Genomic DNA, 14,895 nt, shown 5'->3' with positions numbered 1-14,895 from the left:
TGGTGATGGAGGGTGGAGAGTGGTGATGGAGGGTGGAGAGTGGTGATGGAGGGTGGAGAGTGGTGATGGAGGGTGGAGAGTGGTGATGGAGGGCGGAGAGTGGTGATGGAGGGTGGAGAGTGGTGATGGAGAGTGGTGATGGAGGGTGTAGAGTGGCGATGGAGTGGTGATGGAGGGTGGAGAGTGGTGATGGAGGGTGGAGAGTGGTGATGGAGAGTGGTGATGGAGGGTGTAGAGTGGCGATGGAGTGGTGATGGAGGGTGGAGAGTGGTGATGGAGGGTGGAGAGTGGTGATGGAGGGTGGAGAGTGGTGATGGAGGGTGGAGAGTGGTGATGGAGGGTGGAGAGTGGTGATGGAGGGTGGAGAGTGGTGATGGAGGGTGGAGAGTGGTGATGGAGGGTGGAGAGTGGTGATGGAGGGTGGAGAGTGGTGATGGAGGGTGGAGAGTGGTGATGGAGAGTGGTGATGGAGGGTGTAGAGTGGCGATGGAGTGGTGATGGAGGGTGGAGAGTGGTGATGGAGGGTGGAGAGTGGTGATGGAGGGTGGAGAGTGGTGATGGAGGGTGGAGAGTGGTGATGGAGGGTGGAGAGTGGTGATGGAGGGTGGAGAGTGGTGATGGAGGGTGGAGAGTGGTGATGGAGGGGAGAGTGGTGATGAGGGTGGAGAGTGGTGATGGAGGGTGGAGAGTGGTGAGGGTGGAGAGTGGTGATGAGGGTGGAGAGTGGATGAGGGCGGAGAGTGGTGATGGAGGGTGGAGAGTGGTGATGGAGGGGTGATGGAGGGTGTAGAGTGGCGATGGAGTGGTGATGGAGGGGGAGAGTGGTGATGGAGGGTGGAGAGTGGTGATGGAGGGTGAGAGTGAGTGGTGATGGAGGGTGGTGGCGAGAGTGGTGATGGAGGGTGGAGAGTGGTGATGGAGGGTGGAGTGGTGATGGAGGGTGGAGAGTGGTGATGGAGGGTGGAGATGGAGGGTGGAGAGTGGTGATGGAGGGTGGAGAGTGGTGATGGAGGGTGGAGAGGGGTGTTGGAGGGTGGAGAGTGGTGATGGAGGGTGGAGAGTGGTGATGGAGGGTGGAGAGTGGTGATGGAGGGTGGAGAGTGGTGATGGAGGGTGGAGAGTGGTGATGGTGGTGGTGTAGTGGGCGATGGAGTGATGGAGGGTGGAGAGTGGTGATGGAGGGTGGAGAGTGGTGATGGAGGGTGGAGAGTGGTGATGGAGAGTGGTGATGGAGGGTGATGGAGGGTGGATGGAGTGGTGATGGAGGGTGGAGAGTGGTGATGGAGGGTGGAGAGTGGTGATGGAGGGTGGAGAGTGGTGATGGAGGGTGGAGAGTGATGGAGGGTTGTGAGTGGTGATGGAGGGTGGAGAGTGGTGATGGAGGGTGGAGAGTGGTGATGGAGGGTGGAGAGTGGTGATGGAGGGTGTAGAGTGATGGAGGGTGGAGAGTGGTGATGGAGGGTGGAGAGTGGTGATGGAGGGTGGAGAGTGGTGATGGAGGGTGGAGAGTAGTGATGGAGGGTGGAGAGTGGTGATGGAGGGTGGAGAGTGGTGATGGAGAGTGGTGATGGAGGGTGTAGAGTGGTGGAGGGTGGATGGAGGGTGGAGAGTGGTGATGGAGGGTGGAGAGTGGTGATGGAGGGTGGAGAGTGGTGATGGAGGGTGGAGAGTGGTGATGGAGGGTGGAGAGTGGTGATGGAGGGTGGGAGGGTGGAGAGTGGTGATGGAGGGTGGAGAGTGGTGATGGTGATGGAGGGTGGAGAGTGGTGATGGAGGGTGGAGAGTGGTGATGGAGGGTGGAGAGTGGTGATGGAGGGTGTGGTGATGAGGGTGGAGTGGTGATGGAGGGTGGAGAGTGGTGATGGAGGGTGGAGAGTGGTGATGGAGGGTGGTGGTGATGGAGATGGAGGGTGGATGGAGGGTGGAGTGTGGTGATGGAGGGTGGAGAGTGGTGATGGAGGGTGGAGAGTGGTGATGGAGGGTGGAGAGTGGTGATGGAGGGTGGAGAGTGGTGATGGAGGGTGGAGAGTGGTGATGGAGGGTGGAGAGTGGTGATGGAGGGTGGAGAGTGGTGATGGAGGGTGGAGAGTGGTGATGGAGAGTGGTGATGGAGGGTGGAGAGTGGTGATGGAGGGTGGAGAGTGGTGATGGAGGGTGGAGAGTGGTGATGGAGGGTGGAGAGTGGTGATGGAGGGTGGAGAGTGGTGATGGAGGGTGGAGAGTGGTGATGGAGGGTGGAGAGTGGTGATGGAGGGTGGAGAGTGGTGATGGAGGGTGGAGAGTGGTGATGGAGGGTGGAGAGTGGTGATGGAGGGTGGAGAGTGGTGATGGAGGGTGGTGATGGAGGGTGGAGAGTGGTGATGGAGGGTGGAGAGTGGTGATGGAGGGTGGAGAGTGGTGATGGAGGGTGGAGAGTGGTGATGGAGGGTGGAGAGTGGTGATGGAGGGTGGAGAGTGGTGATGGAGGGTGGAGAGTGGTGATGGAGGGTGGAGAGTGGTGATGGAGGGTGGAGAGTGGTGATGGAGGGTGGAGAGTGGTGATGGAGGGTGGAGAGTGGTGATGGAGGGTGGAGAGTGGTGATGGAGGGTGGAGAGTGGTGATGGAGGGTGGAGAGTGGTGATGGAGGGTGGAGAGTGGTGATGTAGGGTGATGAGGGTGGAGTGGTGATGGAGGGTGGAGAGTGGTGATGGAGAGTGGTGATGGAGGAGTGGTGATGGAGGGTGGAGAGTGGTGATGGAGGGGTGGAGAGTGGTGATGGAGGGTGGAGAGTGGTGATGGAGGGTGGAGAGTGGTGATGGAGGGTGGAGAGTGGTGATGGAGGGTGGAGAGTGGTGATGGAGGGTGGAGAGTGGTGATGGAGGGTGGAGAGTGGTGATGGAGGGTGGAGAGTGGTGATGGAGGGTGTAGAGTGGTGATGGAGGGTGGAGAGTGGTGATGGAGGGTGGAGAGTAGTGATGGAGGGTGGAGAGTGGTGATGGAGGGTGGAGAGTGGTGATGGAGGGTGTAGAGTGGTGATGGAGGGTGGAGAGTGGTGATGGAGGGTGGAGAGTGGTGATGGAGGGTGGAGAGTGGTGATGGAGGGTGGAGAGTGGTGATGGAGGGTGGAGAGTGGTGATGGAGGGTGGAGAGTGGTGATGGAGGGTGGAGAGTGGTGATGGAGGGTGGAGAGTGGTGATGGAGGGTGGAGAGTGGTGATGGAGGGCGGAGAGTGGTGATGGAGGGTGGAGAGTGGTGATGGAGGGTGGAGAGTGGTGATGGAGGGTGGAGAGTGGTGATGGGGGGTGGAGAGTGGTGATGGAGGGTGTAGAGTGGTGATGGAGGGTGGAGAGTGGTGATGGAGGGTGGAGTGGTGATGGAGGGTGGAGAGTGGTGATGGAGGGTGGAGAGTGGTGATGGAGGGTGGAGAGTGGTGATGGAGGGTGGAGAGTGGTGATGGAGGGTGGAGAGTGGTGATGGAGGGTGGAGTGGTGTGTTGGTGGGTGGTGAGGGGTGATGGAGGGTGGAGAGTGGTGATGGAGGGTGGAGAGTGGTGATGGAGGGTGGAGAGTGGTGATGGAGGGTGGAGAGTGGTGATGGAGGGTGGAGAGTGGTGATGGAGGATGGAGAGTGGTGATGGAGGGTGGAGAGTGGTGATGGAGGGTGGAGAGTGGTGATGGAGGGTGGAGAGTGGTGATGGAGGGTGGAGAGTGGTGATGGAGGGTGGTGGTGATGGAGGGTGGAGAGTGGTGATGGAGGGTGGAGTGGTGATGGAGGGTGGAGAGTGGTGATGGAGGGTGGAGAGTGGTGATGGAGGGTGGAGAGTGGTGATGGAGGGTGGAGAGTGGTGATGGAGGGTGGATGAGGGTGGTGATGGAGGGTGGAGGGTGGTGATGGAGGGTGGAGAGTGGTGATGGAGGGTGGAGAGTGGTGATGGAGGGTGGAGAGTGGTGATGGAGGGTGGAGAGTGGTGATGGAGGGTGGAGAGTGGTGATGGAGGGTGGAGAGTGGTGATGGAGGGTGGAGAGTGGTGATGGAGGGTGGAGAGTGGTGATGGAGGGTGGAGAGTGGTGATGGAGGGTGGAGAGTGGTGATGGAGGGTGGAGAGTGGTGATGGAGGGTGGAGAGTGGTGATGGAGGGTGGAGAGTGGTGATGGAGGGTGGAGAGTGGTGATGGAGGGTGGAGAGTGGTGATGGAGGGTGGAGAGTGGTGATGGAGGGTGGAGAGTGGTGATGGAGGGTGGAGAGTGGTGATGGAGGGTGGAGAGTGGTGATGGAGGGTGGAGAGTGGTGATGGAGGGTGGAGAGTGGTGATGGAGGGTGGAGAGTGGTGATGGAGGGTGGAGAGTGGTGATGGAGGGTGGAGAGTGGTGATGGAGGGTGGAGAGTGGTGATGGAGGGTGGAGAGTGGTGATGGAGGGTGGTGATGGAGGGTGGAGAGTGGTGATGGAGGGTGGTGATGGAGGGTGGAGAGTGGTGATGGAGGGTGGAGAGTGGTGATGGAGGGTGGAGAGTGGTGATGGAGGGTGGAGAGTTGTGATGGAGGGTGTAGGAGGGTGGTGATGGAGGGTGGAGAGTGGTGATGGAGGGTGGTGATGGAGGGTGGAGAGTGGTGATGGAGGGTGGAGAGTGGTGATGGAGGGTGGAGAGTGGTGATGGAGGGTGGAGAGTTGTGATGGAGGGTGTAGAGTGGTGATGGAGGGCGGAGAGTAGTGATGGAGGGTGGAGAGTGGTGATGGAGGGTGGAGAGTGGTGATGGAGGGTGGAGAGTGGTGATGGGGGGTGGAGAGTGGTGATGGAGGGTGTAGAGTGGTGATGGAGGGTGGAGAGTGGTGATGGAGGGTGGAGAGTGGTGATAGAGGGCGGAGAGTGGTGATGGAGGGTGGAGAGTGGTGATGGAGGGTGGAGAGTGGTGATGGAGGGTGGAGAGTGGTGATGGAGGGTGGAGAGTGGTGATGGAGGATGGAGAGTGGTGATGGAGGGTGGAGAGTGGTGATGGAGGGTGGTGATGGAGGGTGGAGATGGAGGGTGGTGATGGAGGGTGGAGAGTGGTGATGGAGGGTGGTGATGGAGGGTGGTGATGGAGGGTGGAGAGTGGTGATGGAGGGTGGAGAGTGGTGATGGAGGGTGGTGATGGAGGGTGGTGATGGAGGGTGGTGATGGAGGGTGGAGAGTGGTGATGGAGGGTGGTGATGGAGGGTGGTGATGGAGGGTGGAGAGTGGTGATGGAGGGTGGTGATGGAGGGTGGTGATGGAGGGTGGAGAGTGGTGATGGAGGGTGGTGATGGAGGGTGGAGATAGCCTACCCGGGGATCAGTCTCAGGGTTATAAAGTAATAAAAATCTAATCTTTATTTTAGCAAGGTTAGAACAGTTTGTAAAGACAATTTTAATTAAAACAAAACAACAAACAATGCTCTCTTTCATAAACAATTTATTACATAGACTAACATGCTATTATTAAAAAAAATAAAAATTAAATAAGATAATTAAAAAAAAGTATAATATCTTTTATTAATACGAGGATTCACTTACACGAGTTTTTTTTTACTTTATACTGAATATAGCTGAGTGTCTTCTGTATATATTGACCTATTTTTTAACTAGGTATCTGTACATAGCCATACACCAATTAGGCTCTGGTGGCCTGGTGGTTAACGCTCTCGCTTCACACGGCGAGGGCCTGGGTTCGATTCCCAGCCAGAGTAGAAACATTGGACGTGTTTCTTTCCACCTGTTGTCTATGTTCCCCATCAGTAAAATGGGTACCTGGGTGTTAGTCGACTGGTGTGGGTCGCATCCTGGGACACTGACCGAAATGCAGAGCATAACAAGGGAGTTTCTATATAGTAGTATGTCATTGTTGTCAGCTAGGACTGTATACCCTGTACATGTACTTGTAGTAAATAAAGATATTATTATTATTATTATTATTATTATTATTATTATTATTATTATTTGTCTTGGTGTTTCAGAACTAAACACTAGATGCGTTTTAAAACTAAACACTAGATGTGTTTTAAAACTAAACACTAGATGTGTTTTAAAACTAAACACTAGATGTGTTTTAAAACTAAACACAAGATGCGTTTTAAAACTAAACACTAGATGTGTTTTAAAACTAAACACTAGATGTGTTTTAAAACTAAACACTAGATGTGTTTTAAAACTAAACACTAGATGTGTTTCAAAACTAAACACTTAAATTATTTCAAAACTAAAGACCTGAAGTGTTTCAGACCCTGCGCGACCCGTGAAAGTATCCCCGTAAGATCCGTATCTTATGTAATAAGCCCAGCCTCCTCTACCTCAGTACACACTCAGGAAATAGTGCAGAGTGTGGCATAAAGATGTGACGCTAGTCACAACAAGCATTCACACGCCATCGCCTGGAAAACATTATCTCAGTTTCTTCGATAATACTATTACCAAATTGGCACATTACCAATTCAATAGAGCGGAAAAGTAATGTGAAGGACCTGGGAGTGATAATGTCAGAGGATCTCGCCTTCAAAGACCACAACAATGTATATACCTCATCTGCTAGGAAAATGATAGGATGGATAATGAGAACCTTCAAAACTAGGGACGCCAAGCCCACGATGATTCTCTTCAAATCGCTTGTTCTCTCTAGGCTGGAATACTGCTGTACACTAACGGCTCTCTTCAAGACTGACGACATTGCTGACCTGGAGAGTGTACAGAGAACTTTCACGGCACATATAAGTAAGATAAGGCACACTCAGTGTGACTTTGTCAATGGTCCAAGTCGGACCGAAACGTCGTCGTAAGCTTCTCTCTTTCATGTGCGGGTTATTTGTGTATCGTTCCAGTCACGGTATTGTGCCTTTTTGTTATTTAAGATAAGGCACCTAAATTACTGGTAACGGTTGAAGGTCCTTGATCTGTATTCCCTGGAACGCAGGCGAGAGATACATGATAATATACACTTGGAAGGTCCTGGAGGGATTGGTACCAAACCTGCACACGAATATCACTCCCTATGAAAGTAAAAGACTCGGCAGGAGATGCAACATTTCCCGGATGAAAAGCAGGGGTGCCACGAGTACATTGAGAGACAACACAATAAGTGTCAGGGGCCCAAGACTGTTCAACTGCCTCCGAACATACATAAGGGGGATTACCAATAGACCCCTGGCTATCTTTAAGAAGGCACTGGACAGGCACCTAAAGTCAGCACCTGACCAACCGGGCTGGTTGATCAGACCTTGATCCACCATGAGGCCAAGTCTCAGACCGAGCCGCGGGGGCGTTGTCTCCCGAAGCCCTCTCCAGGTAAACTCCAGGTATGTAACAAACTCCAGTTTTATGACTCAATTGTCATGAGTTCGATCCCCACCCATACCGTGGTTTGTCTGCAATCGTGTTATTTCGATTTCGTGAGTAACAAACTCCAGCTTTTAAGTTTAAACCCAACGAGAAGAGACACTGTCTAGTTATCGCACAGAGATCAGTATCCTAAAAGATATTAGCACTACCTGGAGTTTACCTGGAGAGAGTTCCGGGGGTCAACGCCCCCGCGGCCCGGTCTGTGACCAGGCCTCCTGGTGAATCAGAGCCTGATCAACCAGGCTGTTACTGCTGGCTGCACGCAATCCAACGTACGAGTCACAGCCCGGCTGGTCAGGCACCGACTTCAGGTGCTTGTCTAGTGCCTGCTTGAAGACAGCCAGGGGTCTATTGGTAATCCCCCTTATGTATGCTGGGAGGCAGTTTGAAGCCTCTCAGAAGTTGCATTATCAAGCTACTGGAATTGAAGCTTTAAAGCCAATTAGATAAGGCATTCACAAATTATCGCTTGAAAAACAGCATTTAAATTTTCTCAGTTTCTGCAATATAATTGGAAACCTGACATCTACAAAACCAAAAATCAGTCCAGAGTTGTTTTTTTTTTCTAAGATACGCCAGTTGATTAAAATTTGAAGCCAATCAGAAGAGCCATTCTCTAGTTACTGTATAGAAACCAGTTTGTTTAACTAAGACTGAAGACTAAAGCTACTGCAAAGAGGCGTACTATCTTAAGATAGTTCTCTGAAAAAAATACCATACCATTTTAAAAAGAAAAATAACATATTGTCTCACAGACACACACTCATAATAATCCCAACATATTACTTAGAATACACCAGTGTTAAAATTTTGAAGCCAATCAGAAGAGGCTTTCTTGTGTTACTTCAAAGACACCAAAATTAATAATGGCTTTATATAATGACAAAAGGGCAACTTGCCCATCCAGGTAGTGCTATAGTTTAATAGTGTTGAAAATTTGTAGCTGATCAGATCAGGCATTCTATAGTTATAAACGAAAAACTTAAAAGGACAGCCCCTGAGAATATGACCGGCTCTGTCATAAAGCAGTATGAAAACATAATATTGTGAAACTTAAAAATGCCATTAAAATGTGAGTTCTGAATACTTCTCAGTTTTCTTAGTTTTATTTTATCTCAAATTCTGTACGAGATGTAAGATTTTTTTATTATTTTAAGAAACCGGACTCTGCATACTTGCTATGAGTTACCAGACAAGGACAGCTACATGGTTAAAGTAAAATTTCGATACTTATTATAACCTACACAGTCCAGTAATAATCCCAACCATTTCCTAGATAGTTTAAACCTGTGTTGAAAGTTTGAAGCCGATCTGAAAGGTATTTCCCAAGTTTTAAGAGGAAACTCAACTGAAAATTATCTATATAAAATTGACCAGAAGATACTCTCACATGACAATAGTCATGTCAAACTTTTCATAGTTTCAGTATACAAACGTTGAAAGTTTAAAGCCGATCGGAAGACGCGTTCGAAACTGTTTTTATTAACCACTTTAGAGGTATATACCACTTCGGGGATACCCAGTTGTAAACATCAAACATTTTCAAACTAAACATTAACAGAGTAAAGATGCAGTGTCTTCTGTGCCACTTGAGATAAACAAACTACTGTTAACCTCACTGTTCTTTTTGTCTTTCATATTTCTCTGTCTTCTTTGTCTTCCATCTCCTTAATTTGCATCCCCTTATCTATTTTTTTTATTTCTCCGCTTTAGTTTCCTTCATCTCCCCTCTTTTTTACTCTGATTTCCAGCATTCCTTTTCTTCCTCTTTCCACGTTTTCCATTTTTCATTGTACTTTTGCCCCGTATATCTTCCTCCTCTCCATGTCTTTCATCTAATGACCTTATTTCAATTCATGTTTCTTCCTATTACCATCTTACTCTTCCCTTCTCCTGCCACACTTTATCCCTCCTTTATATATATATATATATATATATATATATATATATATATATATATATATATATATATATATATATATATATATATATATATATACTCTCTAAATCCACCCTTGTTTATGTCATGATTATTCTCCCCTTATACATTATCCACCTTTCTCCCCCTTCACCAATTCTCTCCCCTCACCTCTTCTCCTCTCTCCCCTCCCCTCACCTCTTCTCCTCTCTCCCCTCCCCTCACCTCTTCTCCTCCTTCCCCTCACATCTGCCTCCCCTCACCCCTCAACCAGTACCAGGTCTGGACATAGTTGTTGTGGGGGGCGCCTGTCTGTCTGGTTTTTGCTCTCATTCTCAAGAGGAGCTGGTGGAGAGGAGAGGTGAGGAGAATATGTGGAGCACCAGGCAGTGACAGAGCAGAGGGAGAGGGAGAGGATAGGGAGTAAAGTGAGTGGTGGGGGACAGAGGTGCGAGAGTAAAGGAAGAGCGGCTTGCAGAGGTTAGCAAGAAAAGAGGTAAAAGAATGGAAGAAAGAAGAGAGGTGAGAGAGAGAGAGAGAAGGGAGGAAGAATGGAAGTGAAAGGTGGAAGGAAGAGAAGCGAGAGAAGTGGGGAAGGAGAGAGGTGAGAAAGAGAGGAAGAAGGTATAATGAATCATATGTTTATACTGGTGGAAGACTAGCGCACATACTGAGACAGCTTTGTGTGTGTGTGTGTGTGTGTGTGTGTGTGTGTGTGTGTGTGTGTGTGTGTGTGTGTGTGTGTGTGTGTGTGTGTGTGTGTGTGTGTATGTGTGTTATCGCCTAACTGTAACCACAAGAGCAGAGTTAGCTCACGGTGTTCCGTCTTCAGTAATTTGTTCATCATACAATGTTATTGTAAATTCCAGTGGTTGTAACACTTCCTCTCACTCTGTGAGGTTAAATTGTCTTGTGTCTCTTCGGTTCCACTCTTTATTTATATATTTCAGTGGCAGTTTTTTTTAATCGTAGTTCCCTTTCGCTGTCTGATACCTTTAATACTTTCTCACACATTCTACATTTTTCACGTGGCCTGATTTTACTTTCTTCCATTTCCATTGCATATAATTTATCTATATTAAATTCTATCATCTATCACTCCATTTATTCAGTTTCTCCAAGTCATCATCTACTGAATACAGTTATTTTATTCACGTTTGCATCGTCCGCAAACATATTCATACAGTTCTCTGTTACTTCTAGTAAATCATTTATACAAATTAAAACCATTATCGGAGCAAGTACAGATCCTTGTGGCACCCCTCTGGAGACATATTTCCACGAAAACACTTTTCCTCTTCTAGCTGTTTACGTTTTGCTCTTAAACATTTGGTTCCTCGAGCATTGCAATACTCTGCCTTTTATTCTTCCTATACTTTGTAGTTTACAAATTAGCTTTTCATAAGAAACACTATCAAAAAAGGTTTAGTAAAGCGTAGATAAATACACTCTGGCCATTCATGTTCTTATACACTTGACGTGACTCATAGTAATCACTTCACAAATTTGATAGGCATGAATATGTAGACTGGAAACCAGACTGTTTATTATTAATTTTTTACTCTCCATGTACATTACATACTTTCTTCTAATAACTGTTTCCAATATTTTTACAATTTATTAGCGGTACTGATATAATGTGTGTCACCGTCTGTCTGTCTGCCAGTGTATCTTCTTACTTCGTTTTTATTTCCTAAGTCATAATTTAGAGTATATATTTTCAGTAGAACATACTCTTTCCTAGAAAATTTGATAGTTTGTATTGAAAAGTTCTTCCTGTGTTGTAATAAACACTAACTTTAATACTTTGTTACCTTCTCTTGCTCATCTCTCTTCAGTCATATGCTGCTGCTTAAAAAAGTCATTATATTTAAAAAGTCTACTGACCATTTATTTGCTGCCCAATTTATTTCTTTATAGTGAAACTTTTCAATTAACTTTTTTCCCTTTTCACGTTGACCTTTCATCAATAGTTCACTTAGTATATTTTATAATCTCTCATTTATCTTACCAGACTCTTTTTCTATCCCAATAGATCGACACCATGCCTAACCCTTCTAGGGTAGGGTAGGTGCCTGAGCCCGAGCCTTTAGCTCATAAGACTGTCATTCCCATTAGTCCCCTTGTGGCGGGGATGGCAGACCAGAGAGGCCTAGCTTGTGGCTAGGCCTGGGGACAGTTGGTCCCAAAGATGAGGAGGTACTTGTGCCTCCTCCCATGGGAGACTTAGGTCTCAGACACTCCCTAAAGAGGGAGCCAAGGCCGGGCCACCACTTGGACAAGGCCCGGGCCGGGAGAATACCGGCTAATCTTTAACTAACTAACTATCCCAATAATTACTATGGGTTGTATACATTAACTCTTATGAGTTACTCATCCTTGAATGAGTTTCACTAAAATTTCAACATTTTGTGTGTTCTGGGCCTCTATTTTCTAAACTTGTACTGTTTCTTTTATCAACATTGCTCATTATATTTTCTCTGCTCTGTCCATGTCTGCATAAATAACTCATTACAAATATAACCATGTAAATAGTTCATTACCACTGTAACTTGTTCAGTTATAAAAACTCTGTGGTCCAGCCCCTGGACCCATTATGTACCTCTGTAATCTTTTGACTACCCTCCCCAGGATGGTTATGAGGTGCATAGAATTTTCCGTCTAATACAACCTGATTAAACCCAATTTAGCTTCAGTTAGAGAGTATGTATGAAGCTTCTAGTTTATAATGTTGCTTAGTTCTAGTTTTTAAAATTATTCTGGCTATATTAATAGCCAGATCTATCTTGTGTAAGTTTCTTTGAGGAATCATTTGATAGGTTGGTACGTCCCTCTTGCTCTAAATATTTCTATTCTTCATTTCTGTCTTCGTTAAAATGCACCTAAGTTCCTCCGTCTTCTAATATCATGTTAATTTTCTCACTATAATTTAAAATGTCCATAATTACTATCGCATTTGCTTTGTCTGTTTCGTAAGGTGAAGTCCAGGATCTTTACTTAATTCCTGGTATAAGTAGAGATCCTAGATTTCACCTAACGAAACAGACAAAGCAAATACGATAGTAATTATGGACAAGGTAGATTAAAGTGGAAAAATGAACATGTTATAAGAAGACGGAGGAACTTACGTAGCTCTTAGCAGTGTTTATACCGTCCGTCAGTTTCACCCCAATTCTCCTTTATAAGGTGGTGTTTAATTTATATATCTTTATAACCTTCCAATTTACGTCCTTACCTCTCTTTAGATATTTATTCTTTATCGTCGTAAATGTTATTCTTATCGTCCTGTTCTTTCTTTCTCATATATTCTTCTCGCCTTTATCCCACTACATGTTCCTAAATGCTAAAATTTACTCGTAATTTTTTCATCTTATTTATGTTCTCTGTTTTTTTCTTTTCTTGGTTATATTTCCTGCTCATACTCAGCACAAAACATCAACTGTTTTCTCTCGGTCAAGGATCCCTCAATACATCACAATTGTTTGTACTTTTTTGTTGTAGCAGTATTATTATTATTATTATTAAGTCAAGTGCTAAACCCAAAAGTCAAACCTCGCTATTATAGCAGTAATCTTGTCAGTTGTTTTCACATGCTGTTTTGTCTGTCTTTTAGTGATTTTTAACCTAATAAAGACATGCTTCCTTAAGTCTGTGATGATTGTGTGTGTGTGTGTGTGTGTGTGTGTGTGTGTGTGTGTGTGTGTGTGTGTGTGTGTGTGTGTGTGTGTGTGTGTGTGTGTGTGTGTGTCTCTGTGTGTGTGTGTGTGTGTGTGTGTGTGTGTGTGTGTGTACTACATAGAAAAAAAATGTGAATATAATAAAGTACTCAGTTAATATTGAGAAACAAAGAGACAGGTGATAATACTCTCTACACCCGAGGCAGCAGTCTGTACACAGCAGGAATGCCTTGTTGTCCCTTATGAAAACAACGATACTGAAGTGACTAATGTTTGTGATGTGTTGTATGTTGCAGGCGTGGTGATGGTAGCCGTGGGCGTGGAGAGTGTAGCAGCGTGGGCTGCGGGCGTGGCTATAACACTGGCTCTGGCCATTGTCTTCCTCGTCTCCAGCATCCTCAACACTGTCTTCCTCATTATCTTCTTCAGGAGACCAGCTCTCCGCAGTATCTCAAACAGGTAGGTCCTCCTCTACAAGCATCGCTTGTGAAGGAAAAATACGAGTTGCAGGACAACCTTTTATACGGACAGTGCTTTTCACCTGATAAAATTCTACACAAAGCGAAACGTTGTCTCAATATAAGCTTCTGCAACATTTATCTTTCCTTTACTATCATCGGCAGTACAATATTTGCAAGTTAGTGTATAGCTTCACAGCTACACTCTGTTGTATGTTTTTGAATTGTTTACACAAAATATTTTATTTAGTGTGAGCAGAGTAACATTTATGAAGGGATTCAGGGAAACTGGTTAGCCGGACTTGAGTCCTGGAGGTGGGACGTACAATACCTGCACTATAAAGGAGAGGTGGAAATATGTTGCAGTTTTTAAACTGTAGTATCGGTATGCTGATGATAGAAGCTATAGATGTTGATGGTACAAGATGATGATGGTAAAAGCCGTAGACGTTGGTGTACGCTGTAGATATTATTGACAGAAGTTACTGTTCGTCTTCAGGATGTCTTCCCTGCTTCTCCTTGTCTTGAAGACAAACTCTTACAATCTTTCATCCCAGTCTCATTGATTCTCATCCTCAGTTTCTGTCTGTCTGTCTCTCTGTCTCTCTCTGTCTGTCTGTCTGTCTGTCTGTCTGTCTCTCTCTCTCTCTCTCTCTCTCTCTCTCTCTCTCTCTCTTCTCTACAGATAGGTATACGAGTTAACTAACCAACCAGTAAGCCACTTATTAAAGTGGCTTACTGGCTGGCTAGTTGGCTTATTTATTGGCTAGTTGGCTTATTGGCTGGTAAGTTGGTTGACTGGCAGGTTTGTTGGCTGGCTGAGAGACCGCTAGATAAACACCTCCCTCGGTAGATCGTAGGCACCCTGCCAAAACGGAGTACCTCTCTCTCTACTCTTACCTGTTTTGTTTTTTACCTCTCCCGGCACTACCCTCTCGTCCTCACACTCCTCCAGGAGCCAGGACTCGACCCCCGCAACCACATCTCGGTAGCTGATGTACACATTCACACACGACAAAGGCATGTCTCCTGCGGTGACATCAATGAAGCATAGCACATGATCTCTCTCTCTCTCTCTCTCTCTCTCTCTCTCTCTCTCTCTCTCTCTCTCTCTCTCTCTCTCTCTCTCTCTCTCTCTCTCTCTCTCTCTCTCTCTCTCTCGTGGACGAGGTGCTCGAACCACCGCGGTCCGTCGGACTACCAATTTACAGATCGCGGTTCGAGACCCTCGACCACCCTTCTGTTTATTCATATATATATATATATATATATATATATATATATATATATATATATATCTCTCTATATATATATATATATATATAATGTTTGTGTGTGTGTGTGTGTGTGTGTGTGTGTGTGTGTGTGTGTGTGTGTGTGTGTGTGTGTGTGTGTGTGTGTGTGTGTGTGTGTGTGTGTGTGTTGTGTTGTGACGAATAGGTAAAACTTGCGATTTTGGCAACGCTCTTCTTGCCGAATAAGGCAAGGGAAAATTTGTGTATGCAATATTTAAAAA

General features: G+C 46.5%; 1 protein-coding gene across 2 annotated transcripts in view; it reads left to right on the top strand.

Annotated features, from left to right (window-relative positions):
- The window catches only part of LOC128702621 (probable G-protein coupled receptor No18), a 133,499-nt gene that overhangs the window by 87,983 nt on the left and 30,621 nt on the right, over nt 1–14,895 (top strand). For both annotated transcript variants that reach the window (XM_053796940.2, XM_053796939.2), the window contains exon 2: nt 13,218–13,380. In XM_053796940.2, coding sequence (XP_053652915.1) covers nt 13,226–13,380 — 155 coding nt within the window. In that variant the 5' untranslated portion in view covers nt 13,218–13,225. The remainder of the gene's footprint in view (nt 1–13,217; nt 13,381–14,895) is intronic.

This window comes from Cherax quadricarinatus, chromosome 79, assembly GCF_038502225.1.
Source record: "Cherax quadricarinatus isolate ZL_2023a chromosome 79, ASM3850222v1, whole genome shotgun sequence".
Lineage (NCBI taxonomy): Eukaryota > Metazoa > Arthropoda > Malacostraca > Decapoda > Parastacidae > Cherax > Cherax quadricarinatus.
The sequence above is the reverse complement of the archived record's forward strand: the minus strand, read 5'-3'. Positions and strand labels throughout refer to the sequence as shown.